Source organism: Carassius carassius, chromosome 12 (genome assembly GCF_963082965.1).
Source record: "Carassius carassius chromosome 12, fCarCar2.1, whole genome shotgun sequence".
In the NCBI taxonomy this organism is placed as follows: Eukaryota; Metazoa; Chordata; class Actinopteri; order Cypriniformes; family Cyprinidae; genus Carassius; species Carassius carassius.
In genome coordinates, this window is record NC_081766.1 from 24,071,591 (window position 1) to 24,099,064 (window position 27,474).

At 37.4% G+C, this 27,474-nt stretch overlaps 2 protein-coding genes and 1 long non-coding RNA gene across 3 annotated transcripts in view; 2 read left to right on the top strand and 1 right to left on the bottom strand.

Annotated features, from left to right (window-relative positions):
• The window catches only part of LOC132155123 (uncharacterized), a 771,383-nt gene that overhangs the window by 102,564 nt on the left and 641,345 nt on the right, over positions 1 to 27,474 (top strand). The window lies entirely within an intron of this gene.
• Positions 1 to 27,474, bottom strand: part of bpnt2 (3'(2'), 5'-bisphosphate nucleotidase 2) — a 93,229-nt gene that overhangs the window by 49,820 nt on the left and 15,935 nt on the right. The window lies entirely within an intron of this gene.
• On the top strand, positions 2,051 to 5,450 carry LOC132155347 (uncharacterized). Its single transcript, XM_059564228.1, has 9 exons — positions 2,051 to 2,555; positions 3,235 to 3,388; positions 3,642 to 3,864; positions 3,945 to 4,071; positions 4,224 to 4,522; positions 4,613 to 4,703; positions 4,791 to 4,907; positions 4,999 to 5,074; positions 5,182 to 5,450. Exons 1-9 carry the CDS (start codon positions 2,175 to 2,177, stop codon positions 5,448 to 5,450), a joined length of 1,737 nt encoding a protein of 578 aa, XP_059420211.1. The 5' UTR covers positions 2,051 to 2,174.

Genomic DNA, 27,474 nt, shown 5'->3' on the forward strand with positions numbered 1-27,474 from the left:
ATTGTCTTCTATGATGTGCAACACAAACACCTGCTAAAATCTTAGAATAAGTAGTCTGGGGTTTCATGACCCTTTAAGGATAGCCCTAGACTTGGTTTTCTCTCTCTCTCTCTCTCTATTTAACAGCATTAGCTCAATGAAATATGTCTTCCTTCAGTTAGAATTATAGTTTTCCTGCCTTACTAAATATTGGGCTCATGATCAATAAATTGAATTCGCCTCAATCTGATTTAGTAAAGTCAAACCGCAGACAGTGAAGCTGCGTCTGAGTCACGCGCGCTGTGAGCCAGGAGCAGATGAAGGAGGACTCCCCTTGGTCTTAAATCCTTCCGCAAACACCCACAATCACAAATAATGCATTTTGTAAAATAATGATTAATTATCAATTGATAATTTGTTATAATCATTATGGCTGCGAGAAACTAATGAATAACAAGAGTAAGGCTGCTGTGAGTACAGGCATGTTTCAACTCAGTAACATGAAAACACATCATTCCTTCAGCCAAAAAAAACAAAAACAGACAGAATTCAGTTCAGCTGGAGGGGGTTGGTTTTTTGGGGGGTATTTATGTAAGGCTTGTGGTGGTCGAGATCAAGGTGTGAATTAGAGCTGAAGATCTTTGCCCGAAACCGACGGGACCCGATGGGACCCGACGGGTTCGGGCTTAATTTATGTCATCTTACGCGGGCTCGGGCCGGGCTCGGGCTTGCGCTCCGGTTTGCGAGGTAACCGAGCGGTCATGTGATGTGTTTCGATTAGCGCGAGAAAGATGCGAAAATGGATGCGCAGTAGGTGTAACGGGGGCTTGCCTCTGGTGATTACGTTTTGGTTGCACCAGCAACTAAAGCAAAGTCTGAGGTGTGGAAAAGTTTTGACCATGTTTAAAATGAGAATAAAGAGTGAATAATGACGCACCATCAGTGAGCGCAGGAACGCACTGAAGACATCTACAGTGGATTCAATCATTTTCCTCCACAAAAACATGTAGACCTAGCCTAATCTCTGTGAGTAAAGGTTTTTCAAATGATAAATAAATATTCATTGAGTCTTAAATGCATAATGTGGACAGAGTATTTACGCTAATGTTGGCATTATTCTTTTATTAAATATCATCTGCTAGTGCGAAGCAAATCCGGCGGAGCCTTTATCTTAATTTCGTTATTGCCAAATACCCATCTTAATTTAAAATTTATCCTAATTTAATTTGTCAAAAATGACTCGTTTTTATTGGTGCGTTGGTTTATTTATAGGTTAAATGAGCCTATGTCTAGAATGCTGAGATGTTACGATGTCACAGAGGACTTATTTTATTTCTTTATTCCAACTTCCAAGTGGTCTAGTCTACGTTAGTTATGAATAAATTATGTTAAAACATGTTTAAATGACTCATTATTGACAAAAGGCAAAAGAGTTGTGTGCGTGTGACATTTAAATAATGTCGGGCTGTAAACGGGTTCGGGCTTTTAAAAAGCTGTCAATCAAAATGTACTTGTCGGGCTCGGGTACTGTCGGGCGTATCTGACCTGAACCAGACAAATTAAAGAGTCGATCAGGACTGTGGTTGAAACACGAGCCGAATTCATCAGAAAGGCAACAACAGGTTGTAAATAATTCCGAAGCAAGATAGCCAACCAACCAACCAACTCTTTCAGAGAACAGCTTTCAACATTAACACCACTAGAACAATTATTGACAATTTTAATTCAGAGAAGAGATTGTCAAATTTGGGGCAAGTAATCAAGATGCAACGCCGGCCAGCATATGTAAACCCATGAGAGTTATAAACAAAATCCTTGGATTGACTTCCCCCCCACCTAGCAGAACCAGACTGAAATTCCTAAGGGGGCCTTTTAAAGGCCATCTTTCAATATAATTTTATAACTTAATTTATACAGAATATTGTATGAAAATGTAAATTTAAAAAGACGTACATAAGAATACATATGTTTTACAACACCCACGGGCAGAAATTAAGGAAAAAAAGTGCCTATTCTAAGCTACGCGCCAAAAAACCGCCTTTTCCCAGAGAAGGCGTCATATGACGTAACGACAGGCAAACATAGGCGCTGCAGCCCTGGTTCTCAGTGTGGGTTTACGTAGTCTGAGAGGTGGAAACAGAAAATAGAGATTGTCGTTATCGTTATTATAGTTATAGTAGGTTTGAGTTGTCACAATGGTGAATTCTTGTGTTTGTTTTGGATGCAACAACTCCAACTTGTCTGGCCATCGGGTCCACCGATTTCCAAACAAGAAACACAAAGATTTCCGTGCTTGGATACGTTTCGTCCAGGCAAAGAGAAGCAATTTCGCTGCCTCCTCGTTGACTAGACACACGGTGGTATGTGAAAAACACTTCACACCGGACAGCTACAACCAAGGAGATCTTATGGAATTTCGCATGGGATTTCGACGAAAAGAGTGGGTTAGGCTGGCAAATGGAGCTGTGCCATCGGTGCATGCAAGTCCACCTGCAAAATCTGGCGGGAGTGAAGAGTCTAACGTTAATGTTAGCACTAGCAGAGAATCTGCGCGTCGAAAACGGGAGCTTTGCACAGTAAGTCTTATAATACCATATACAAATTGTTGCATCGAAATGTAGCTCTGCATGTAATCTCTGCAAATGTATTTTTCTTGACGTTATAATGGATTAGTCTTGGCATGGCACGAAAGCCCGCCTAGCTGCCGTCAGCTTACTCTTGTTACACCCCGTGAGGCTGCACATGAGCCTCCTGCCACTTATTTTATTGAGCTATTTAGACAGGGTTCCAGAAAATTTAATTTTTTTTAATTACAATTTTATGTGGTCGCATTCGCATATTACTACTCGGTTAAATTCACGCATGAATTTTCCTGCATTTAACTTGTTTTAGCGCCCGCCAAATTGATTTTTTTGTCCCGCCAAAGTCTTATTTGATCGGTGAGTAATGTAGATTGTGACAGGGCGCATGTTTGACTGAAAGAAAGAGCGCGCACTTTTCACCGTCTCCAAAACGCATCCAAGTAATTCTTTACAATATTAGTTTTCTTAGTTAAATCGGATTTGCCTTGGTTTTCTTTGACTAATCGAAGCTGGTATCAACAAGGCACATGCAAGGGAATGCAGCTCGGGACTAACGTACTTTAAAAAGATTTTGAAAAGATTAACAGTCTTTTAAATAATGCATGAATGGGGGATTTTCATGAAAGGACTACATTTTTTAGAGTTCAAAGTTGTGATCTCGGTCTGTTTTCAGATTATGGGAGAGAGTGCTGCCAGCAAAGACGGGGCGGGTGCAACTGCCACTTCAGATCCTGATGGAGATGGAGACATCTCTACAATGGACCCTGAGCCAGAACTGGTCCATCGTGGATCACAGTGCAACATAAGATGTTTACATCGTTCATTAGGTAGTTAGCTTATATATCTAGCATTCAACATACATGCCATAAACAATCACAAATAAGGATTACGTCAAATTTCATGATCTCCATGGTTACTATTTTGTCATTTCCACTTTTCAGACAGTAAACATTAAAAATTAAGAACTTCATAATGTTAGAAAAATACATTTTTACTGGGTTGCATTAGATAGTGCATGTGTTGTTACCAATGAATGTACAATTGGTGAACAATTATTAAGATGAATCTCTTTCATCTAAGGTGTTCAGGTAAAGCCTCAGATGGTGGATGTGGGGACTCAAACCGAAAGGTTTGAGCATCGCAGATCAACTCCACTGGCCAGTCCTGAACAAAGTGATGATGAATGGTCATTTTCTGATATTGTCAACCATTCTGGTGATATGTCATGGAGTCCAGGGGAGGAGATGTTGAGAGAGTCCTCTGAGGAGGAACCAGAAGAGCTGGAATCTCTCAGTGACCCAAAGTAAAAACCTTTTTATTAATGGAAACTGTTTCTGATGTCATAGTCAGAATTAATGAGTCTTTTCCTTTTCTTGTTTTCAGTGCTGTTGACAAGTTCATTGTTTGCCAGAGGCAGTTGCTGTCCTTGTTCACAGTTTGCCCTGCATGCTGTGGGGAAACCCAGGGACGCATAATGCACCCGGAAGGAACTTTCATAAAAGTCAAGCAGGTAATGTCTTAATTGTCAACTGTCTATGAGGAGCTGAATTATAGTCTGTGAATGTACAGTATGTATATTCATTATTTGTGTCTTAACTATACAGGTTTTTTACTGGCTCATCTTAAAGCTGCTTGAGTATTGAATCTTCTATCATCTTTCAGGCCTGCGGAACTTGTGGCTATGAGCGTTACTGGCAAAACCAAGAGAAGGTGCATCGAAACATGCCTGCCTGCAACCTTTTACTCAGCGGTGCCATCCACTTCTCAGGTTGCATGGCTACTCAGACAATCAGGATGCTGAAGCTGTTTGGACTGCAGTGCATAAGTCCCGGCACTTTTTTCCGCCATCAGCGCTATTACACTATCCCTACTATCGTGCAGGCCTGGAGGAATGAGCAGAGTGGGATCATCAGGGAGTTGAAGGAGACTGGGGGTGGATTGATCCTGTCTGGTGACTGCAGGTAGAATGGTCCAGCTCACGTCACTGATGTAGAACAGGTCAATGTGTTTTTGCATTAACCTATAAATGTAACTGTTTTTGACGTTCTTAGATCAGATTCTCCTGGACACTGTGCCAAGTATGGTAGCTACTCCTTGATTGAGGATCGAATTAACAAAGTTTTGGATGTTCAGCTTGTCCAAGTAAGTTGATGTCACACAGAAATCTTGTGTCTGATTTAGTTACTGATATTACAGTTACTGTTCAGTAATAATCAGTTGGTTTTACAGAGCTCAGAAGTCCCAAGCAGCTCTTGGTGTGAGCTAGAGGGTCTAAAGCGGAGTATGCAGTTCCTGATGGACCAAGACATGCAAGTGTCTGCTCTGATAACAGACAGAAATCGGCAGGTAATGATGCTAGGAGAGATCTAAAGCTGAACAGCATTGACAGGCACAGTATCACTCAAAATCAATTCTATAAAATCAATTTGTGTTTTAGGTGGCCAAGTGGGTACGTGAGAAAATGTGTTCAGAAGGAACAAAGCATTTCTTTGACGTCTGGCATATTGGGAAAAGTATGTATTGTGATGCTGGTAGTTCTATATAACAGACTTGTTTTTGTAGTTAAATTCACTTTCCTAATAATTAATTTGCTCTGCTCTGTTTGTCTGCTCTGGAACAGGTGTACAGAAAGCACTGAATGCTGCTGCAAAAGAGAGGGACTGTGAGGATCTGAAGCTGTGGAGGCCTGCCATTATCAACCATCTCTATTGGACCGCAGCTTCCACCCCTACAGGAGATCCAGATGAGATGCAGGCAAAATGGCAGAGTATGATAAATCATGTACAGGACATACATGAACACAGCTCTCCAGCATTTACCAGCTGCGCACATCCACCATTGGAAGGAGAGGCAAGAAACAAGGAGTGGCTGGAACCAGGTACAACATAATAGCCTATGTTAAAAGATGTCAAATGTTTTGAGGCTAAACTTTTTTCAGTGCTTGTAAATTTTAGTTTGGTTTTATCAATACGTAACCCCATGTGTACTAATAATTACTTGTGTTATGAAATGCGAGAGATTATATGACAGAATACGTTTTATTCAGGATCACCAGCAGCCACTAAACTGGAGAGTGTAGCTGCCAGGAAAGCACTGGTAAAGGATATTCGACAATTGTCACCTTAGCATCAGACATTCTCCCTGGAGGCCTACCATTCTCTTATTCTGCACTTTGCTCCCAAACACACTGGCTTTTCTTTTCTTGGGATGTACAGCAGGTAGTGTTATCACTTAAAAGTATCGATACTAATAAAATTAGTGTTTTTTTTTTTTTTCAATTTCAGGAAATTATGACAGAATGAATATGGCTAAAAACTAATGCAGTCTTGTATAGCAGACCAAAATGTTATAGATTGATAACAGCATTACATATTGTTTGCAAAAAAATAATTGCAAAGATGAGTCATTGTCTTATACCCATTTGAACTGAAAACATTAATGTCATATTTCTGTTGCATTTCACTGCATTGGGTTAGCTTTGGAGACCTAATGTTTTATCTACTTATCTCGTACAGACTTCTCTTGGCAGCCCTACATTTCAATAGTAATGGCAACAGAGATGTAGTGCGTACTAGTGAGGGTGAGGTACGCTACGCTGTTCGCTACCCACGGTTTCGGAAAGGTGGCTGGGTAGTCCACCCCATCAAGGAGAAACCATCTTACGGTTAGTAGTTTCACTTAGTTTTTCAATATCTTTTTTGTGTGAATCTATCTTTATGCGAGTCATCCATGTTACTAAATGTTTTCTAAACATTTCTCTCCTCAAGGATACGCAACAAATCTTATGGTCTCTCTGGTAGAGGAATACTGCAAGTCACCACAGGCCCTACAAGAAAGCAGTGCCGTCTTGTCCTCTGCTGCACCGCCCCCCCCTCACCTCTTCCGTCCAGAAGGTTGCCAAGGATGAGGCAGTCAGCCTCCATCTCGCACGACACTCACGTTTTAACATGTAATAAAAGATCAATTGTACCAGTACAGTTTGTTTCACTATGTATTTATTAATCGTCTTCCAAGCGGGGCCACTGGAAACCTTTGTATGTTTGTCCCTCCTCTGCAAACTGCTTCCTTATTGCTGACACAACACATGAAGGTATGGCTTTCCTAATGTTCCTGCCTAGTATTCCATACGCCCAGCGGACAACCTGCCTGTATGCTGTGTATCGGAACTGCCTGTGGTGTAGATTGGGACATAATTACATTTTGATCATACCATGTTTTCATAGTAAACAATTCCAATGGTAAATATTGCATGTCCTGTTGGCTGATATTCTACTGTACTACACAACACCAAAGTTGTTTTTATAGGAAGTATATGGAAACCACTGAGTTTAAAAACCTGCTTAACAGGATTTACTATTTTGGTGTAGAAAAGCTGTTTCTTTGAATTGCAGTGTGAAATAATTTTTGCTCAAAACCTACTCTGGTCTGCTGGCTTGAAGAGGGCCATGCTCCTGTCTGAAGTTCATGTATGCTATCTGCAGCACAAAAGGATTCAGACAGGATGCTTCAAACCCTGGATGGAGTGTGAGGCAGGTAATGTCTTCTGGGGGATCTAGGTTTTGGACAAGGGACCAATAGGCGTCGACCTCCCTACAGCACACACTCTCCACTGCTGATGGCATAGCCTCACATCTACCACACAAGCACCTGTTAAACAAATGTGCTAAGATAAATTCACTCTCCTTCCCTCCTTGTAGCTCTAATGGTTGGTGTAAGACCTTGTAAGAAACGACATGTAGACTACTTACTTCCTAAAACTTGGGTAAATATGCACTGTAAAAAGACACACCCCCTGTACAGTATAGGCTGTCAATTAGATGCATTTATCTGCATGCCTTACAACCAGTATCCCTTCACATGACAATAAAATATCCTTGTTACAATGACTGTATTTACATGAACAGCATATTCCCGTCCTAGCCGGAAGACTAACCGCTTTCATACACGTACTCCACAGTACATGTGAGCTCATTTACATAATGTCCGTCGGAAATACTAAGGTGAGTAGTATAACAGCCGACTAAGTTCGGAATTCCAGCTGTCCGGTTATGTTGTTTAGATATACGGCCCAAACGCTTGACATCTGCAGAAGCAGAACATGCGGACACCTAGGTCTAAAAGCAGTTACTGATTAAAAATCAGTTAGCAATTTCTACAAAATTTCACATTAAACTGTGTTGAATAGAAATGCACAGAATTTCTATCCCTATCCAGACTAGCTGACCGTCACATATGTAAGCTATAGCCTACATCCTACAACATTCATTTAAAATCTGGGATCTAAATTAATTATTTTAAGACACATGTTGCTGGCATAAATGGTGACAATCTACATGGATGCTTGAAAAACAACAAAGTCGACAGCAATATTGCTAAATATGATTTATTAAAAATACTGCAATGTGTTAAACATGGAGACGTTAGCCACAATTGGCTTTAGCCTGTGGTCACTCACCAAGACACCTGCCCAATTCTCAACCGATTCTCCTCACACCACAACTCTATCTCTCTCCTCTGTCCATTTACCCTTCCCCTTAACTCTGCCTGACCCCTCTCTCGCCTAGGCGGCTCGTAATTATACGGCAATGGCCCATCGTAAGAGTTGACATTTATCCCTACTGCAACCTCTTCACTGTCTGACTCCATTACGAAGAGACGATGTTTACCGGCCGTTGCGTCACTTCCGATCAGAGCGTTTTCACAACGGAAGTAATTTTACTCACAATTTCTTTTAAAAAACTGTTTTAATGCACATTTATGATTAATTTCTTCAAGCAAGTCGAATTCCTACACTATTTATCTACACGTTCATTCACAGGGATCTTCAACTTGAAAGATAGGCTTTAACCTCTGGTCTCCACATTCTCTTTATGTCAGAGAATGGCAAAGAAACTGTCTTTTCTAGATATAAATGGACCAAAATGAACTGAAAATGACTTCTAAATGAATATCAATCCATCACTTGACTCCATATTCATTTATATGTAACCCACACATTTGACTATCATGTTATAATCACTTATAGTGTATGTCTTTTAATAACTATTGGATAGCTTAAGAATACATATTCATGTTTCGTATGTATGTGTTTGAATCTGTTAGCTTGAAACAGTCCTGACCATCAGTTATTTGTCAAATGTATCATATTCTTGTTATAGGAATCATGTCCAAAATTATACCCTGCAAGAGCGGGAAAATTCGGACCACGTGCTTGATAAGATAACATATGATTTATGATACCCCGAGCAAAGAAAATATCTGATTGGTCAAGACAACATTTGAGGTGTGGCCAACAGGCCAGTTTAAATACTTAGGACACCATCAAATTTTGTTTTTTAGCTTGTAGCTTTGCTTTTCGCTTTTAGCTTTTAGTTTTGCTTCTGCTATTTGTCATGCCTGCTTTTAGTTTGCTTTAAGCTTTTAGCTTTGCTACTAGCCAGGCTTTCTTAGTCATCACTTTTAGCGTTCTTCATAGTTTATTTTTCTTTTCCGTTTGAGAGTTACGTTTTGTAACGCCTTGTTTCCGAGTCTGACCAAGTGCACGTTCAACTTCAACCAGCCCATAACTCTGCATCGTCAGCCAACGCCCTACCACGGGCTTCCCAAGACATCACTTCAACGACTACTGAACTTCCAGTCAATCAGAGACATCGGGAAACCCCCTTTCAATGACAACAAAGGGAACCCCCTTTTCACAGGAGACGCAATTAGGACCTCCTGACTGATCTATACTGTTGTATCTAATATAATTTTAACCTCATTGAGGAACTCAATGCGAGGGCTAATTAAGTGATTGATGGTTGTTCATGTCTATGCAATTTAACGTATTGCTGTAAACTTGGGATGCCACATTTCCATTCTCTTAAACTCATCTTTCCCTAACTTTCGATCTTCCCTGCAACTTGTGTGAATGTGTGAGTGCGTGCGTTTATGTGTTAGATTGGTTTATGTCTTAGATTTATCTAATAAAGCCTTATTCATATTGAAAAGAGAAGTATCGTGTATTTTGTACTTACAAGTTAATGTCTTAAACTGCCGATCTTGTTACTGTGCTAATTGATAGTGTTTTCCACTATAATTTGGATATTAATATCCAGTGCAGATTTGATGTTAAAAGGCTCGTTCAGTGATTCGCAGGGCGTCTCAGTGATCAGCCGTGAAACAGTGATTCTGTTCAAATTCCCTTTAAAATCTTAAATGACCCCCTTTTGAGCTAAATTGACCTGTTTCCCTTACAATCTCTTGCTCTTTCATATGGACAGTGTCTTATGAAACTTGCTGAGCAGGTTTAGGACTTGTTGTGGTCTGCCACCACGTAAGACTTTTCCTAGTTCTAGTCGTTCATTTGTCATTATTCAACTAATCAGATGTTTATATCAAATTAACATAATTAAGTCTTAATATATTCCGCGCTCAAGCACATGCATTAAGTTTGCTGCAAAGCACATGCAGAAGTTGCCTAATAATTGTGAAAAATGAGACATTTAAATTATATGTTAATAAACAAATGTTTTCTTGTTGGCTGCAAGATGAAATTCACAGTGCTGGCTCTCTCCGACGAGAGAAATGCAACATTCACAGACTGGAGCAAAGAGCGGAACTTTTTAAGAGTCTGAGCGTCGTTGTTTCTCCATCAGAGCTCCGTCACGGGTACAATTCATGCCAACAGCCTGTAATATAACTGCATATTCAGCAAGAATGTCTAGACATATTTAGCTATGGCTTGATCAGAAGGTTATAATGACTGCAATAGTGGAGCAGGATGTTACAGGCTAGTTCTCAAGGAGTTTGTCTGTTTCTTTTACTGATTATTTTCAGGTTAAGGCATGATTTGCACATTCACACACAATCACTTACACAATAATGCATTCAAACAAATGTAATCTTACAGTACTATTAAATTATCAGTATCTGATTTTGAAATCTTGAATAAATTCATCTATCTGTTTATATAAAATAACTGACGAAAATGTACTGTTATTTTCATCACAAACAAAATTTGCACAGCAGAAAGCAGCAATTAAAGATTTAATGCTTACAATGTTTACACACAATACCCTAAGCCACTTTGAAAATCTGTCTGTTATTTTAATTTTTGTTATTAAAATTTTTTCATAGGTTACGTTATGAACATAACATTTCAAACATACTGAATAACTCCGCCACGGAGTGAAGGTGGAGCGTGTTTCTGGTATCAGTTTTATGCTCTGAGCGCGCGGAGGGTAAGTTTGTTGCTGCTCACAGACTCTGCTGCCGAGTGAGAGAGATGTTTCACCCGACGAAATGAAGACGACCGCGGCAGAACAAGCACAGCACATCCGCCAAAAGCAACCGGCTGCAGCAATGCTCGTTGCTTGACTCGCCAAGCTTTACTTTTGTAGGTCGCATGGCAGTAAATAATATGATGATATGATCATGCAGTCAATAAAGATATTTAATAAAAACATTAAAAACAAACAGGGCTGTAACATAACCCTTTAAAAAACGCACGTCAGGTCTACACCGGACACGAGTGGCGCGAACCGACAAAAGACAACAGAACCCAGTGATGCTGTCTACACTGGACACGATCCCCATCAGTGAACTGATGCTCGTTCGGTTTATGATGAAATGTTCTGAAACTGCTTTCAGATGATTTGTCACTGATGTGACAAGTTTAGACACACTTTTCGCGTCCGGTGTAAACACAGACAGTGACTGCTCTATTTACAAATAAGTTATATAAGAAAAAACCTAAACCATAGGCATAACGAGATGGAAATATATACTTTGCTCTGTCCTCCGTCCATGACACTGATTCACTGCAGAGCTGGTAGTTTTAATCTGAACAGCTCTTAACGCAGAGTAGACTTGTGCCGGTATTCGGTAATGCGATATATAAAGGTAATGAATATGCACAAATTTGTTATCGTGGGCATTTCTAAATACTGTGAATAATTTTATATTACAAATTATTCCGAATTTGGAATGCATTTTAAGAATACTATTCCCATCAACTGCTCAAAATGCACAACACCGCTGTATGCTGCTTTAAAGACTCTGTGCCCTCTGATGTAAACAAGCACGCATGAGAAGCACATGTGAGAGGCGCGCTGAATGAAGCACATTCACTCTCTGACAGCAGATGGCGCTAAACTGCAGAAAATGTCCTTACCCTGGAAACACCACAAATAAACCAGCTGCCTTACTTTCTAAAACATATTTAATAAATAATAAATAAATTTTAAATAGCCAATCAGATTTGTGTATTTGCTATGATGTTCATCACAGTGCCAAATACTTAAGTATTAAGTCTTAATATGCTATTTTAATCTGGACTACAACTTGACATAGAAATAGTTTGAAAGTGTTTTGATTTTTTTATTGTTAATTTACATTTTAAATTAGGGCTTCATTTTTAACATTAGTTAATTCATTAGTTAACATACACTGCCAATGAAAAATTCTTCTGAACATTCATTCATCTTAGGTATTCCAATATTTAATAACACGTTGATAAAATCTAAAGTTGCAACTGTATTATTTAATGAGCTAACATGAACTAAAACTTTTATTTTTTTAACAAAGATTAATAAATTCTGTAGCAAATGTAGCTATTGCTCATTGTGAATGTTAATGGTGAACTAAAGAGATCTTATTGTAAAGTAATACCGTGGGTCTTTATAGTTCTTTAGCACTTTAATCGGTGCAAAACTTTTAACTTTATATATTTTTCTGCATTGCTTTATTGTATTTAAATATTCAGTTATTTTTGTTATAAGAAAAACAGTTTTTTAACCTGTTATACTGTATTATGAGCACTTTTTTTAAAACTAAATTTCAATACCGTGATAATACCTCAATACCATGATAAAAGCATGAGCAATTAATCGCAACAAGAAAATTTGATACTTGCATATCCCTAACGCCGAGTGGATGGTTGGATGCATGATGGGCTAGTATTAACAACAAATAATGGATAAATATTTAGTCTAATTTTAAAACTACTGTGAGCCATCTATAACAGCCTTGTGAGTAATAATTTTACCGGGGCATTTATTCATGCAAACAGCAGCACCTGCAGACTGACTTGACCCATGACTGAGTAACATATCATCCCCCCACAGTTTTTTCCAAAAGGCAGCATCTGCCGACTCTGAATGATTTTCCTGTAAAAACAAGCAGTGTGATTTTTGACTTTTGCAAAATAAAAAAAAATTGCCTTTTTTAAACAGGATCCTTTAAACCCAATTCAAGGACAAAAACAAGATGTTAGATTTTAACATGAACATGAACAATTAATTCAAGTTTATTATTAATTTTTTTGTATAACGCTTTTTACGATACAAATCATTACAAAGCAACTTTGCAGAAAATTAAGTTTCTACAATATTTAGTAGTAGCTTATAAGTGTTGACTGTCAGTTTGTGCGCATATGACAGGAAAAATTTATTTTTAGAAAAATTAATACAAGCTTAGTCAGCCAGACGTTGACTTTAAACAACAATTAAACAACAAATTAATCTATGAAATAAACAGAAATAAGAATGCAGTCTGTTGCAACACAGACTAAATGTAAAGTTTGCGGAATAGAAAACAAAATCCCGTTTTCTTATCAGTCCATCTCACCTCATAGAAACAGTCATACCCTCTCAAGAAATACGTTTACCCGATGTACCCAAATGGGCCTCTAAAGCCAGTTGCTTTGCCTTTCTTTCTGGCTGGTTCGATTCTTGGCCATAATTCACGTCTTAAAAGTCTGTCTTCCTTCGTCAAATCCTCCACAAAACGGATGCCAGCTTCCTTACATACCGAAGACGTCTTGGTTCTTTTCCATATTTCATCTCGGACCATATTGCAGGCGAAGACAATGATCACATCTCTGGGACGACTGACCTCCTTCCTACCCACCCGATGCATGACATCCACAGCCTCTGACATGATAGCGTCAAACTCAGGCGTTATATTACCAAGAAGCTGAATCACATCCTCTCTTATATGTTCACTTGAGGTCTCCTTGATACCTTTTATGCGAAGACACCACCTTCTTTTGTACCATTCCTCTTCCAACACACAAACTTTCAATTTGCTAGGTGGCATCTATTTAATAATTTTTTTTTTATTTTTTTTATAATTTTAGAATGTATCACAATGCTGAGGTGCATATGATTGCCACTATTTGCAATAAGTAATTAGTAGAATAACCTGCTATTTTAACATGCTTATTGTAAATTGCATCTATCCCAAAAAAAAAAAAAATGCTATTTTTGAAACATATTCATGAAAACTTAATTTTGCATGCGTTTTTAAGCACTGCAGTTTAAAACAAATGATTTTATATATATATATTTTTTTTTTTTATGGATGCACGATCATGATTTTTTTATGGCCGATTCAGATACCAATTTTTTTACAAGCAAACTGGCCAATTCCGATACCGATTTCCGTGTTTTTTTTTTTTTTTTTTTTTATCTTTAAGCAACAAACAAGAAAGAAGGTAAGTGTGCATAAACAAGATGTTTATTTGTTATTAAATAGGCCAAACTGGCTTTTGGCTATTGAAAACAATAACCGTGACCATCTGAAATTAGCGGCAGTAACTGCACAGTAAGTAGCCTACATTCAATACAAACATAGATGCTACAGACATCAGCATTCAGCTTTTGTATTTGAATTGGGTTGAAACTACATAGAACTGGCCTTAAATGAAAAGATTAACTGTAACCATGTGAAATTAAAGGCAATGACTGCATAGTTCTACAATCCAAACAACACAATCAACACACATTCAATAAGAGGTTTCTTAATCAGCATTCAGTATTTGTTCTAATTTTTAAATTTGGTTTTAAATAAAAAAAGGTCTTTACCAGTGAGACTAAATAAAAGTATGCTATATAAATACATTATTCCAAAATGTTAAAAACAAATAATGTTGGTGCGAATAAAACAAAGATGCAAAGTTTTTCATTCATCCAGTTAAAAAAAAAGAAAATTAGGGTAATGATTAGGGCTGTGACGGTGGCTGATTTTTACCACTGCGGTAGTCATGGACCAACAACCGCCGGTGGTGTGGTGTTGAAAATTTTATTTTTATATATATATGTATGTATATGTATGTATATATGTATATATGTATGTATATGTTAATGTATAAATATATTAGTGTCAAAATTTGCTCGTTAACGAAGGTGATAATTTTTTTTTCAGTTTAACGTATTCAAAATATTTAACGTAGGCGTGGGGATGGCCACCAACTCACAACTGCTGCTTCTGACACTTTTTCTCATGACAAGAAGTGAATTTATTCAGTCGCAGAATAACTGAACAGGAGACGAATAACTGAACAGGAGACGTTTCAGACGCGCTCCACTTCACTTTGTGCGCGCTTCCTTTCATATCAAACTGCGAAATAAACTATGTGCAAGCAGTGTCGTGGTCAGTTAATTCATGTAATTACCAAAAAAGGTGATTAAAGCTGACTTAAACTGTGCATGCATGTAATATATTTTATATATATTATATACAGAATATATTTATATGTATTCACATGTCTATAAAATCAGCCCAGCACTGTCTCACTCATCTAACACATCGTATTTAACTTGTCTGTTCGTGTTTATTTGAGCACTTCTGTCAGTGAAAGTAGCCTACTTGAGGGGAAGTCGTGGCCTAATGGTTAGAGAGTCGGACTCGCAATCGAAAGGTTGTGAGTTCCGAGTCTCGGGTCGGCAGGAATTGTTGGTGGGGGGAGTGCATGTACAGTTCTCTCTCCACCTTCAATACCATGACTTAGGTTCCCTTGAGCAAGGCACCGAACCCCCAACTGCTCCCCAGGCGCCGCAGCATAAATGGCTGCCCACTGCTCCGGATGTGTGTTCACAGTGTGTGTGTGTGTTCACTGCTCTGTGTGTGTGCACTTCGGATGGGTTAAAAGCAGAGTATGAATTCCGAGTATGGGTCACCATACTTGGCTGCAGGTCACGTCACTTTCACTAAGAAAGTTAAATACACCCGGTCTAACGGACACGAGCGACGCAGCGCGACAAAATACTATTATAATCAGTGATGCTACACTGGATGCAGCACAACACGACATGATAAATCCCCCGTCCGGTCTGTGAGGTACTGACACAGAGTTCATATGTCCTCTATAGACACTAGACAGACTAAACCTGGCGCAACGCGGTTGTGTTGCGTCCGGTTTACTTTTCCGCCACCAAGCAAGCTCAGTAACTCCTCATCTGCACGTGCTCTCTTTGAAATAGGAATCGTTGCCATATTTCTTGTTACCATCTTTTATTTATCGCAGTCTCGTTTGTATTTGGCAAGTTTGAGAGCCTCACCAAACTTGACCAGCCAGCGTTTGCGATCACGAGAACTTGTGCAAACGCTGATGGGTGACATGAATGCAGATGACTCCAGATAGGTGATGTTGTATTTGCTTTCCCAACTAGATCCATCGCCCAACACTAAATTAATTTGCTGAATGCAAACTGTATTTTCCTGCGCTCAAATCTGCTGATCTAAAGGAAACACTGTGTTTGAGGTAATTAAATTACCATAGACTTAAAATTTGCAACTATTACAGTTATTGCACTTATATACAAAACTTTGTATTATGCAAGATGCTGTGGTAGCCATGCTGGTTCAGTATGCCTTCAATTTTGAATAAATCCCCAACAGTGTCACCAGCAAAGCACCCCCACACCATCACACCTCCTCCTCCATGCTTCACGGTGGGAACCAGGCATGTAGAGTCCATCCGTTCACCTTTTCTGCGTTGCACAAAGACACGGTGGTTGGAACCAAAGATCTCAAATTTGGACTCCTTGATTCCTTGTGTTCTTTAGCCCAAACAAGTCTCTTCTGCTTGTTGCCTTTCTTTAGCAGTGGTTTCCTAGCAGATATTCTACCATGAAGGCCTGATTCACACAGTCTCCTCTTAACAGTTGTTCTAGAGATGTGTCTGCTGCTAGAACTCCGTGTGCTGCTGTTAACCTGCGATTTCTGAGGCTGGTGACTCGGATGAACTTATCCTCCGCAGCAGAGGTGACTCTTGGTCTTCCTTTCCTGGGGCGGTCCGCATGTGAGCCAGTTTCTTTGTAACGCTTGATGGTTTTTGTGACTGCACTTGGGGACACTTTCAAAGTTTTCCCAATTTTTCGGACTGACTGACCTTCATTTCTTAAAGTAATGATGGCCACTCGTTTTCCTGTACTTAGCTGCTTTTTTCTTGCCATAATACAAATTCTAACAGTCTATTCAGTAGGACTATCAGCTGTGTATCCACCTGACTTCTGCACAACACAACTGATGGTCCCAACCCCATTTATAAGGCAAGAAATCACACTTATTAAACCTGACAGGGCACACCTGTGAAGTGAAAACCATTTCAGGTGACTACCTCTTGAAGCTCATCAAGAGAATGCCAAGAGTGTGCAAAGCAGTAATCAAAGCAAAAGGTGGCTACTTTGAAGAACCTACAATATGACATTTTCAGTTGTTTCACACTTTTTTGTTATGTATATAATTCCACATGTGTTAATTCATAGTTTTGATGCCTTCAGTGTGACTCTACAATTTTCATAGTCATGAAAATAAAGAAAACTCTTTGAATGAGAAGGTGTGTCCAAACTTTTGGTCTGTACTGTGTATATATATACAGTATTGTTGTCACGGTAGCAAATTTTCAGGATTCGTTACTGATACCAGTGAAAATCCACGGTTCTCTGTATCAATTTCGTTACCTAAGCAAAACACAAAAATATGCTAATTAAAAAAAAAAAAAAATGTATCACTAAAAATAAAAGCAATGCCCTTCTTTATACTTATTTACAATTGTGTTTAAAGTTTTTCTAAAAGTAATATAATTATGAAAAACAGTAAACAAGTTTCACCCAAAATTAATTTGTCTTTTAATTAATTAACACTTTTATTTGCTATTAAAATTAAAACATGGAAGAAATATTGTGCAATTTATTTCTTTAAAAAGTTTTATTAATTTTTTCAACAGTAGTAGCAGTATCACATAGATTCTACTAAATAATACTAATATTTCTAGCACAATGCCTTTATGTAAAATGAGTTACCGTCAATACCTTTAAATTGACACTGGTTTTACTCAAATGAAACGGTAAAATTGCTTGTGAAGTGACTCAGAACCGTTCTGGTGATGTTGTTTATGTAATTATGTCCTCATTGAGATGTCAGAAGCTGAAATTACTGCAAGCGTCACGCGCTTCAGTCAACAAAACCGCACATCTCTGCCATTCATTCATTCACACAGAGATGCGCAGAACATGCAGGATTCATATTTCAACCAACTTTTGCGGCTTAACATTTACAGATACTGGTCCATATGGAGATTTGATTTGATTCATTTATTCTAACTTTGACAAATTCCTTGACTGTCCATATTAAAATGTAAGTTTCATTTTCATGACTGGATTTTGAGATTCCGTCCGTCTTAAAGAAAGGCGGTACCGTGACATTTAAATTTTTTAGTACCGACTTGGTACCGAAGTACCGGGTCTTTTGACAACACACAATATATATATATATATATTAGAGCCCGACCGATATGGATTTTTTGGGGCCGATGCCGATGTCGATATTAACTCGAAAAGAGCCGATTTATAAGCCGATATTTTGATTTTGAAAATAAACTGGATATTAGACCCATTTCCTATAAACTGCACTTACACAACATTCAATAGCAAAATATCTGCCTGTTCTATGTATGTGGGCTGTATAAACCATTTTCCAGAAGGGATTATGTTAAAAAAAAAGCCTTAGATTACAGTCTCAATGAATAAACAATTGCATATCAAAAGTATATATTTTTTTAATGATCAAAAAACAGTCTGGTTTTAAACATTTAACACTTTTACTTTCTTCCAGTTGAAGCTGGTTTTAACAGTCTGTGTGTGTACTGTAAATAAATTATAATACTAAAGTTCAAGTATTTGCAGAAGTAGTCCCACACTTTGCTGCTACAGCTTTCAACTTTTTCAGCCATCTGTAGGCAGAAAGAGAGACAGAGAAAGAATAAGCATGTGTATTAAAATCACCATGTATCATTACTCATGTCATCATTAGAATTATAATAATAATAAACAGGGATCTCCTACATAGGCAAAAATTTGAAATATATATATATTTTTTATTTTTCAAGCAATAGGTATGACCTATTACCTACTTATATTTAACAATATTATTACAACATTTTCCTGTTATGTCTGTAAAGTTGCTTTGAAACAATATGTAAAAAAGAAAAAAAGCGCTTATTCAGCTCACATTTATTTACATGTCCCTTCTGGTTTAATCATTTCTGACGCAGCTACTGTAGTTACTGTAACTACACTATTTGCTCTCACAGACACATTCACAACGGACCCGTACATCTTCTCTTCTCTTTGTGCAGTCTGAATCAAAACATCGTCATGCGCTGGCGAACGTTAAGTTAGCCTACTGTTACCGGAAGATTACGGAATCAATTCGAAGTTGAATGGTTAACGTTAGTGTCATGAACACACAGCTGTCAATTTTAAGAAGAACCACCTTCAAACAAGTTAATAGCAAGCGTTTAAGGGGCTTGCTAAAAAAGGAAGCTATATTAGCGTTAGAGTAACGTAACAGTTGTTGTTTTTTCGAGGCACGCTGTACATAACTTCTAGTCATTGACTACACGCGGCCCCCTGCCAGTTACGCGGTCATAATGTGCAGATATATTTAGATATATTATCTGCAGATATATTCAGAATAAGTTAAACGCTAACGTTATAGTTTGACCCTTTTATTAACGTTCGCGCTCTTCCACTGATAAACATGGTATTAGCTTTGTTGCTAATCTAATATAGCAATGCATTAGCGGCTGTAAGTGATGTTTCAGAATATTAAGAAGTGATAATGATAGGACCGTTAGCTAGAACTACCACACTGTTTTTATATACAGTGTATGAACTAAATCTACAATCATTTCACATGACGAACGACAGACTCACTGTCAAAAGAGTGCACCTCCTGTGGCTTGGCTGATAACTTTCTTCTGTAGTGGATTTCTGGCGCTGTTGTCAACTGGGGAGGTGCAGATCTCCCTCTGGTGGGCAAACTATGCAACACTCATAACATGAGTGAAGCATGAGACTCTGTTTCTCATGTTTCATCGGCCGTTATAAACGCCGATGCCGATTTAAATGCAATTAGCTCATATCGCCCGATAATATCGGCCGGCCGATATATCGGTCGGGCTCTAATATATATATCTCTCTCATACCTGCCAACCTTGAAGAAATTTTATGAGTACTACAATCCCCCCCCCCAAGCACGCACGCGAGAAACTGACAGCCCACCGCCAATGTATGCTCCACCGTTGCACACACACCTGTGAGAAACTTATGAGATACCTAACACTATAATACATATTATACACATAATATCCTTTCACCAATTAAGATTTATTAGTTACTCCATAACATATACAAGTAGACCATAAATGTTATACAATTACTGCAATCACTCCGAACATTTTGTACAGGAGGCATAGCCTATGGAAACTTCTTCCACCTGAAAATCTTGTCAGAAATAAAAGTAAACTGAGGACATTCTTTCTAAATAAATAAATCAAAACATTAAATAAATGTGCAAAACCAGCACTTATCAATATCAAAATCAGTTTGCTAAAAACAAACAAAAATGTTTATAATTTTCCATGCATAGTGTTTAAACTTTTGCATTGTTTAACTTGTTAAAGGTTGCAGATTTGGCTTTTTTAAGTAGTGCATCAGTGAAAGTGTCTTTGTAACAAATGCTGCCTTTGGAGGCAATCATGACTTTTCTTGTCACCAAAGAACATCTCTGTGCTCATATTAATAGATTTTTATTAATGTTGAAAAGAGCGGAGAATATTATTTTTTTCTTCAGGTTTCTTCGGGGGGATACATTGAAAGAACAGCATTGTTTGTTACATTTGCTACAGTTACATTTATATTATTTACATCAAGCTTTTGAATGGTATAGTATTGCATATTGTTATTGAAACTTCATAATGTTTCACTTGATTATACATTTAGTCAGGAATTATAGTCTGGAAAAGTCTAACTAGTAAAAATGTTTACACGTTATGTGAAAACTAGTACAAGTATATAAATAAATAAAAAGAGACTTACTCATGTTTATGATCTCTGCTGAATAAAGTGCTTCATTCTTTTTTTCTGAGGAAATCCAAATCTCAAATACTCAACCAAATCACATTTTGGGGTGAATTATATCTTATTCCTCTCATCGCGAAGCAAACAGTAAAATAAAAATAAAAACTTTATTTATCATTACAATCTGAATAGCGCGGGGGGCGTGGTCGAATTAGATATAATGAAGGGAGACGTGAAAAACGGACATTGCGTTGTTTTCATATGGATTACTTTAAACAAGTGCTGCCGAAAACAAATATTCTATGATAGTTTAAAAGTAGACGTGTCAAGCTTTCGATAGATCTCTCTCTCATGTCTCTTCGTTGAGTATTCACGGAGTTACAGTTCATTTTAATGACGTGTTTGTAAATGAAGATCAGCGCAGACAAAGGCTGCAGACAGCACACCTTGTTTGTTATCTTTATTTTATAAGTGCACAAAGTTTTGTTATTATTATGTCTGTATACAGATAAAAGTAGACCCTTTACAGATTCGATTGATGTATTGCTCTTATCTGAAAGAGAAAATTAAAAAAATTACTCATAACGCGTATCCACGTTAATCGACTCCAGAGGGTTGAACAGAACAATTCAAAACGAAAGAAAACAGACTGCTCTCTGCTTATGTAACGTTAATCCGTATGAAATGTGCATTTCTGACACGTTCACTACTGCGAAGATCGCAAGACAGCATCGTCAACTTTATCTTTGCAGTCAACACGACATTGATACAGAAAACACTTGTTTATTAATAATTATATTCATAAAATATTCATAATCATTACTTTTGCCTGTTCTTTGTGACAGCTTTTAGGTGCGTTATAGGCAGCGCCACCCTTACATGTTAGCCTACATGAACGCGTGAACTGAACTGAGCTCGTCACAGCTGGACTGCTTGTTATGATGTCAAGGTCATTTTTAATGTTCATAAATTCAATTAGGCTAAATATAGCCTAACTGTTACCTTTATCTTACGTTAATCAGCACCTGGCATATCTAAAACCTTCTAGATTTCAAGGCATTCCACCACTTTTCTGCCAACTAAGCTTGTGGATAGGAGGGGCAGGTGGGCGGTGGGTTAACATGCACCGCTCTGATTGGCCGAAAGCTTTTCACTCCACTTACACACTGTGGATCAGTGGCAGAATCAGCGTCATAGGTTGCGTAGAAACTGAAATCGGCGAAATGCGAGAAGCAACAAAATGCGTACGTAGAGAGAAGCGAATCGTACAAGCGTACTTATGGGTCAAAGTGCGTGCAGAGTACGAAAAATGCATACATGTTGGCAGGTCTGATATAGATATAGATATATATATATATATATATATATATCGTATTTTTTGGACTATAAGTCGCACCTGAGTATCAGTCGCATCAGTCCAAAAATACATCATGGTGAGGGAAAAAAAACATAAGTCGCACTGGACTATAAGTCGCATTTATTTAGAACCAAGAGAAAACATTACCGTCTACAGCCGCAAGAGGGCGCTCTATGCTACTCAGTGTAGGCTACAGGAGCACTGAGCAGCATAGAGCGCCCTCTCGCGGCTGTGGACGGTAATGTTTTCTCTTGGTTCATTTCTCTCGGTTCATGTCAAACTAATTTTGATAAATAAGTCGCACCTGACTATAAGTCGCAGGACCAGCCAAACTATGAAAAAAAGTGTGACTTATAGTCCGGAAAATATGGTATATTAGAGTGATACACAGTGAATACTGATTCATTTACACAATGTATTTCTTATTTATTGTAGTTTCTATCTTATTGCTTGTAATTAGTTTCTTGTTCTTATTTCATCACTGACTGTTTGTGTATCTCCAGTGAGCTTGAGTTTTCATTAATTTTCATTTTCTTATATTCGTTTGATATTGACATTGGTGACAAGGATTATGAAAATTCTATGGTATCAAATATAATATTATAAAATAATATTATATTAATATTATTAAAAAAAACTTATTAAAAGAAAAAAATACTATATCAAGATATAAGATTTTGGTCATATCACTCACCCCTAAGCAGAAATCATACCATGTGTCATACTCGCGGGGACAGTATGCTTGGAAATAATATTTCATGTCTTCCATTGCATTAGTTATTTGCAGTGCACCAGCCACCCAATAGCAATAAGCTTTGTGCTTTTGGGAGGCCTACTTTTAATATCTCTCAGCTTTCAAAATCGGTTTTATAGTGAAACACAAATTACAATAATGTGTTTTTCAAGCTCTTTAATGATCAGATTGCTGTATTTATGTGAAACAATTCATTAAATTAAACTGTTTTCTTTGTGAAAATTCCACCACTTACTCTACAAAAACGTCAAAACGTTCTAAAAGCTGAAGTGGGCTCCAAATCGTTAAAATAGGCTACGTTATATTGTTTTATTTTCTGAGGTAGCCTGTAGGCTACAACATGTAAGTGACCAGGCCTATTCACAAGCTGTTTTATTCATGGTATAATACAGTAAATGATTGGACATATTATTTAACGTCTTCTATTCATTATTTGTAGTACGTCAGCCACGCAGTAATCGCAATAATTTTGTAATAATTGTAATAAATATTTAACCATTGTGCGTTGTTGGGGACGTTTTCGTCCACTAGGGGGTAAAGTTGAGTCTTATTTGGGCCAGAACTTTCTCTGTGTTTGAGCTAATGGAATGATTTTTGGTGACAAATCTTATTTTGACCCATATTTTGGGACAATGCTTTGAAATTTTTCAAAAACTCAACGGTACACTGTGGGCAAATTCACTACCCTTTCGGGATGTTCGTGGATAAAAACATCCACTAAATTAAACTGCTGTAAAAATGTATCAGATAAATATTTTTTTTCAATTTTTTTTGCATAAATCTATTAATCAACCTCAGTCCTGATCAAAACTACCAAATTTTTTAAAAAAATTCCACGATTTTAACTTTTTTTAATTACCAAGTTCATAAATGATGTCACTGATTTGGGAAAAAAAACACACAAAATTACATATTTTCAATATAAAAAGTGATTGTGGACTGGATTCTTTTTACCTTTTATAACAGTCTTGGGCATGTCAAAGATTAGTAACAAGATTGGCTTTGATGCATTGTTAGTTTTTATGCAGCATTAGATTTAAATTTTTTCTCCCTAATTTGTTGTTGGTGGCTGTTTTTGCCCCATTGACTTCCATTATAACGACATTTTTTGATTGCAAAGCCATGACACCATATAATCATGCATTCTGATCTTGATTGATTGTGTTTTTCACTTTTGGGAAGAGGTAAAAAAAAGTATTTTTACAGTTGATCACTAGGTGGGACCATTAACCCTTTAAATAGGCCTGTGCAAAAAAAGGCTTGGTTTCTGGCTTGTATATGGAGTTATATGGAGTATAACAGCAAATTACAGTAGGTGGCCAGCCTATCTGGGCCTTACCGCCGCCGCGGTGCCACGGGGGTAACTGTAATTCAGTCGCGTGTTAAAATCATTTGCGAAACTACCGCCAGGTGGCGCAAAGGGACGGATTGCGAAATGAATGTAATTGTAAAATGAGATAAAAGAAAGAAGTAAAACAACAATAACATTATGATCTAACATTGTAACATTTAAAAAAAAACATAAAAAAATGTACAATTTGTTAATTTTTAAAACGTAGGATAGTCTTAGGCTACAGTCTACTAAACAAAAATTAAAAGAAGACCTTTACACAAAGGATCATATGCATGCTATTTTTATTAAACAGTAAATAAATATAAGGCCTATGTATATATATATATATATATATATATAAGCTAAATGTTTTAATTTCATTTTCATTTTGGTTCTTGGTTTAAAAAAAATCTTCAGGTTCCATATGCAGAGCGAAATGGGAACGGTCCAGCACTTAGCAATAATTAGTATTAACTCTTATTATTCTTGATTCTTCAATCTACCAACACTTTGCATTTTTGAATTATGCCTTATGTGTGACCAAAAATTAATTATTATTTGTTTCAGCTGTTTGATCGCGCTGGTGCCTCACGCACATATTCACTGGAAACAGCAGTCGTTCACCAGACATTCGGTGTGAGCACTTTGACATATTGTTAATTATGTTTTTTTTTCCATCGATACTGAAACGCACACAGCCTATTTACCTCATGAATAATAGTTAAGCTTCAAATGGGCAACATCACGAATATGGAAACGTTTGGATTTCTCCCGATTGAGAAAGCCCAACCTTACCTTATGCTTAGCTTTAAATTATTATTATTATTTTTTTTTTTTTTTATTACTAAGCTTATATTATTATATACTGCAATTATATTTATCCATTAGAATTACATATTTTTAATTATTGTTTTGTTCTGATAAATTTGTTAAATTTAAAGGATTTGTTGTAAAATATTTTCTTATAGCCTATTTTCTTACTCTCACAAACTCTGATTTATTTTTTAGCGTGTTAAAAAAAAAACATGCAGCAAACGAAAATAGATTAATCTGTTAAAATGAAACATATACACGACTCATATATTTTTTTCCTCTGACAAACTTAATTTATTTTTAGCGTGTTTAAAAAATAAAAAATAAAGAAAACATTCAGCAAATTCAGAAAATAGGCGATTAATCCGTTAAAATTTGTTACTCTTGGTTAAGAGTAATTATAATTAATTATTTTACTTTAGAACAGAGCCTGGGACTAGGGCTGGGCGATATATCGAATATTAGCGATAATATCGGAATAATTTTGACGACGATGTACAATTTGAATATATCGGGAATATCGAATATTTCAAATTCAAGCATACTTTCCCAAAAGAACGCGCCGAATGTCCAAAAAAGGAACCTGTAACTGCTGACTGCTCTACGCCCCTCTACTACGAGAGCTTTAATGATAGCGGTTGCCAGATAACAAGAGTTTAAATCTCAGAATCAGAGCTCCACTTATACAGTGATACATTTTCTGCCTGGTGTGTGCTTATTTTAAGCAATCTGGCAACCATGCGCACGTGCTCACTCCCCATTGCGGAAGAGCCGCTGACGATAATCTGAAAACACTAACAAGCTGGAATTGAGCGATCTAATGAAAGCGTCGTTCAGCCGGTCTGTGTTCTGTCGTGAGATCTCAACTGTATTCATTGTTTGCATTTCTGATCGCAAAATAAATGCACTTACTCGACCGCTGATGTTTGAATTAGAGCCCGACCGATATGGATTTTTGGGGGCCGATGCCGATATTAACTCGAAAAGAGCCGATTTATAAGCCGATATTTTGATTTTAAAAATAATCTGGATATTAGACCCATTTCCTATAAACTGCACTTACACAACATTCAATAGCAAAATATCTGCCTGTTCTATGAATGTGGGCTGTATAAACCATTTTCCAGAATGGACTATGTTAAAAAAAAAGCCTTAGATTACAGTCTCAATGACTAAACAATTGCACATCAAAAGTATATATTTTTTAATGATCAAAAAACAGTCTGGTTTTAAACATTTAACACTTTTACTTTCTTCCAGTTGAAGCTGGTTTTAACAGTGTGTGTGTTTACTGTAAATAAATTATAATACTAAAGTTAAAGTATTTGCAGAAGTAGTCCCACACTTTGCTGCTACAGCATTCACCTTTTTCAGCCATCTGTAGGCAGAAAGAGAGACGGAGAAAGAATAAGCATGTGTATTAATAATATCACCATGTATCATTACTCATGTCATCATTAGAATTATAATAATAATAAACTGGGATCTCCTACATAGGCAAAAATGAGAAATATATATATATATATTTATTTGTCAAGCAATAGGTATTACCTACTTATATTTAACAATATTATTTCAACATTTTCCTGTTATGTCTGTAAAGCTGCTTTGAAACAATATGTAAAAAAAAAAAAAAAAGCGCTTGTTCAGCTCACATTTATTTACATGTCCCCTCTGGTTTAATCATTTCTGACGCACCTACTGTAGTTACTGTAACTACACTATATTTGCTCTCACAGACGCATTCACAACAGACCCGTATATCTTCTCCTCTTCTCTTTGTGCAGTCTGAATCAAAACATCGTCTTGCCTACTATTACCGGAAGATTACGGAATCAATTCGAAGTTGAATGGTTAACGTTAGAGTCATGAACACACCGCTGTCAATTTTGAGAAGAACCACCTTCAAACAAGTTAATAGCAAGCATTTAAGGGGCCTGCTAAAAAGGAAGCTATTAGCGTTAGAGTAACGTAACCAGCCTGAATTCACCAAATTGTTCTCTGGACCTGAGGGTAGCCTCTTCTTCCTTGCTTCTCTCTTAATTCTCATCAGCAGGACTAGCGCTATCGCTCGCTTCTTACAACGGGACAGATACATGTTTGCTGCTGACCGAAAGAAGGAGGAACAGACTATGAGAGCTCCCACTAAACGTTTTTAAAACTCCGCCTATGCCATAGCGCAAATCGCGTTGTATCTGAAGGGCAACGCTGAACCCAGCAGCAAGCGCCGTGCATACCGCGTACTGTGTGAAAGGCCCAATTACGCGGTCATTATGTGGGAAACACACCGCAATAGAATAAGAATAAGTTAAACGCTAACGTTATAGTTTGACCTCCTATTAACGTTCGCGCTCTTCCACTGATAAACATGGTATTAGCTTTGTGGCTAATCTAATATAGCAATGCATTAGCGGCTGTAAGTGATGTTACAGAATATTTAGAAGTAATAATGATAGGACCGTTAGCTAGAACTACCACACAGTTTTTATATACAGGGTATGAACTAAATCTACAATCATTTCACAGGA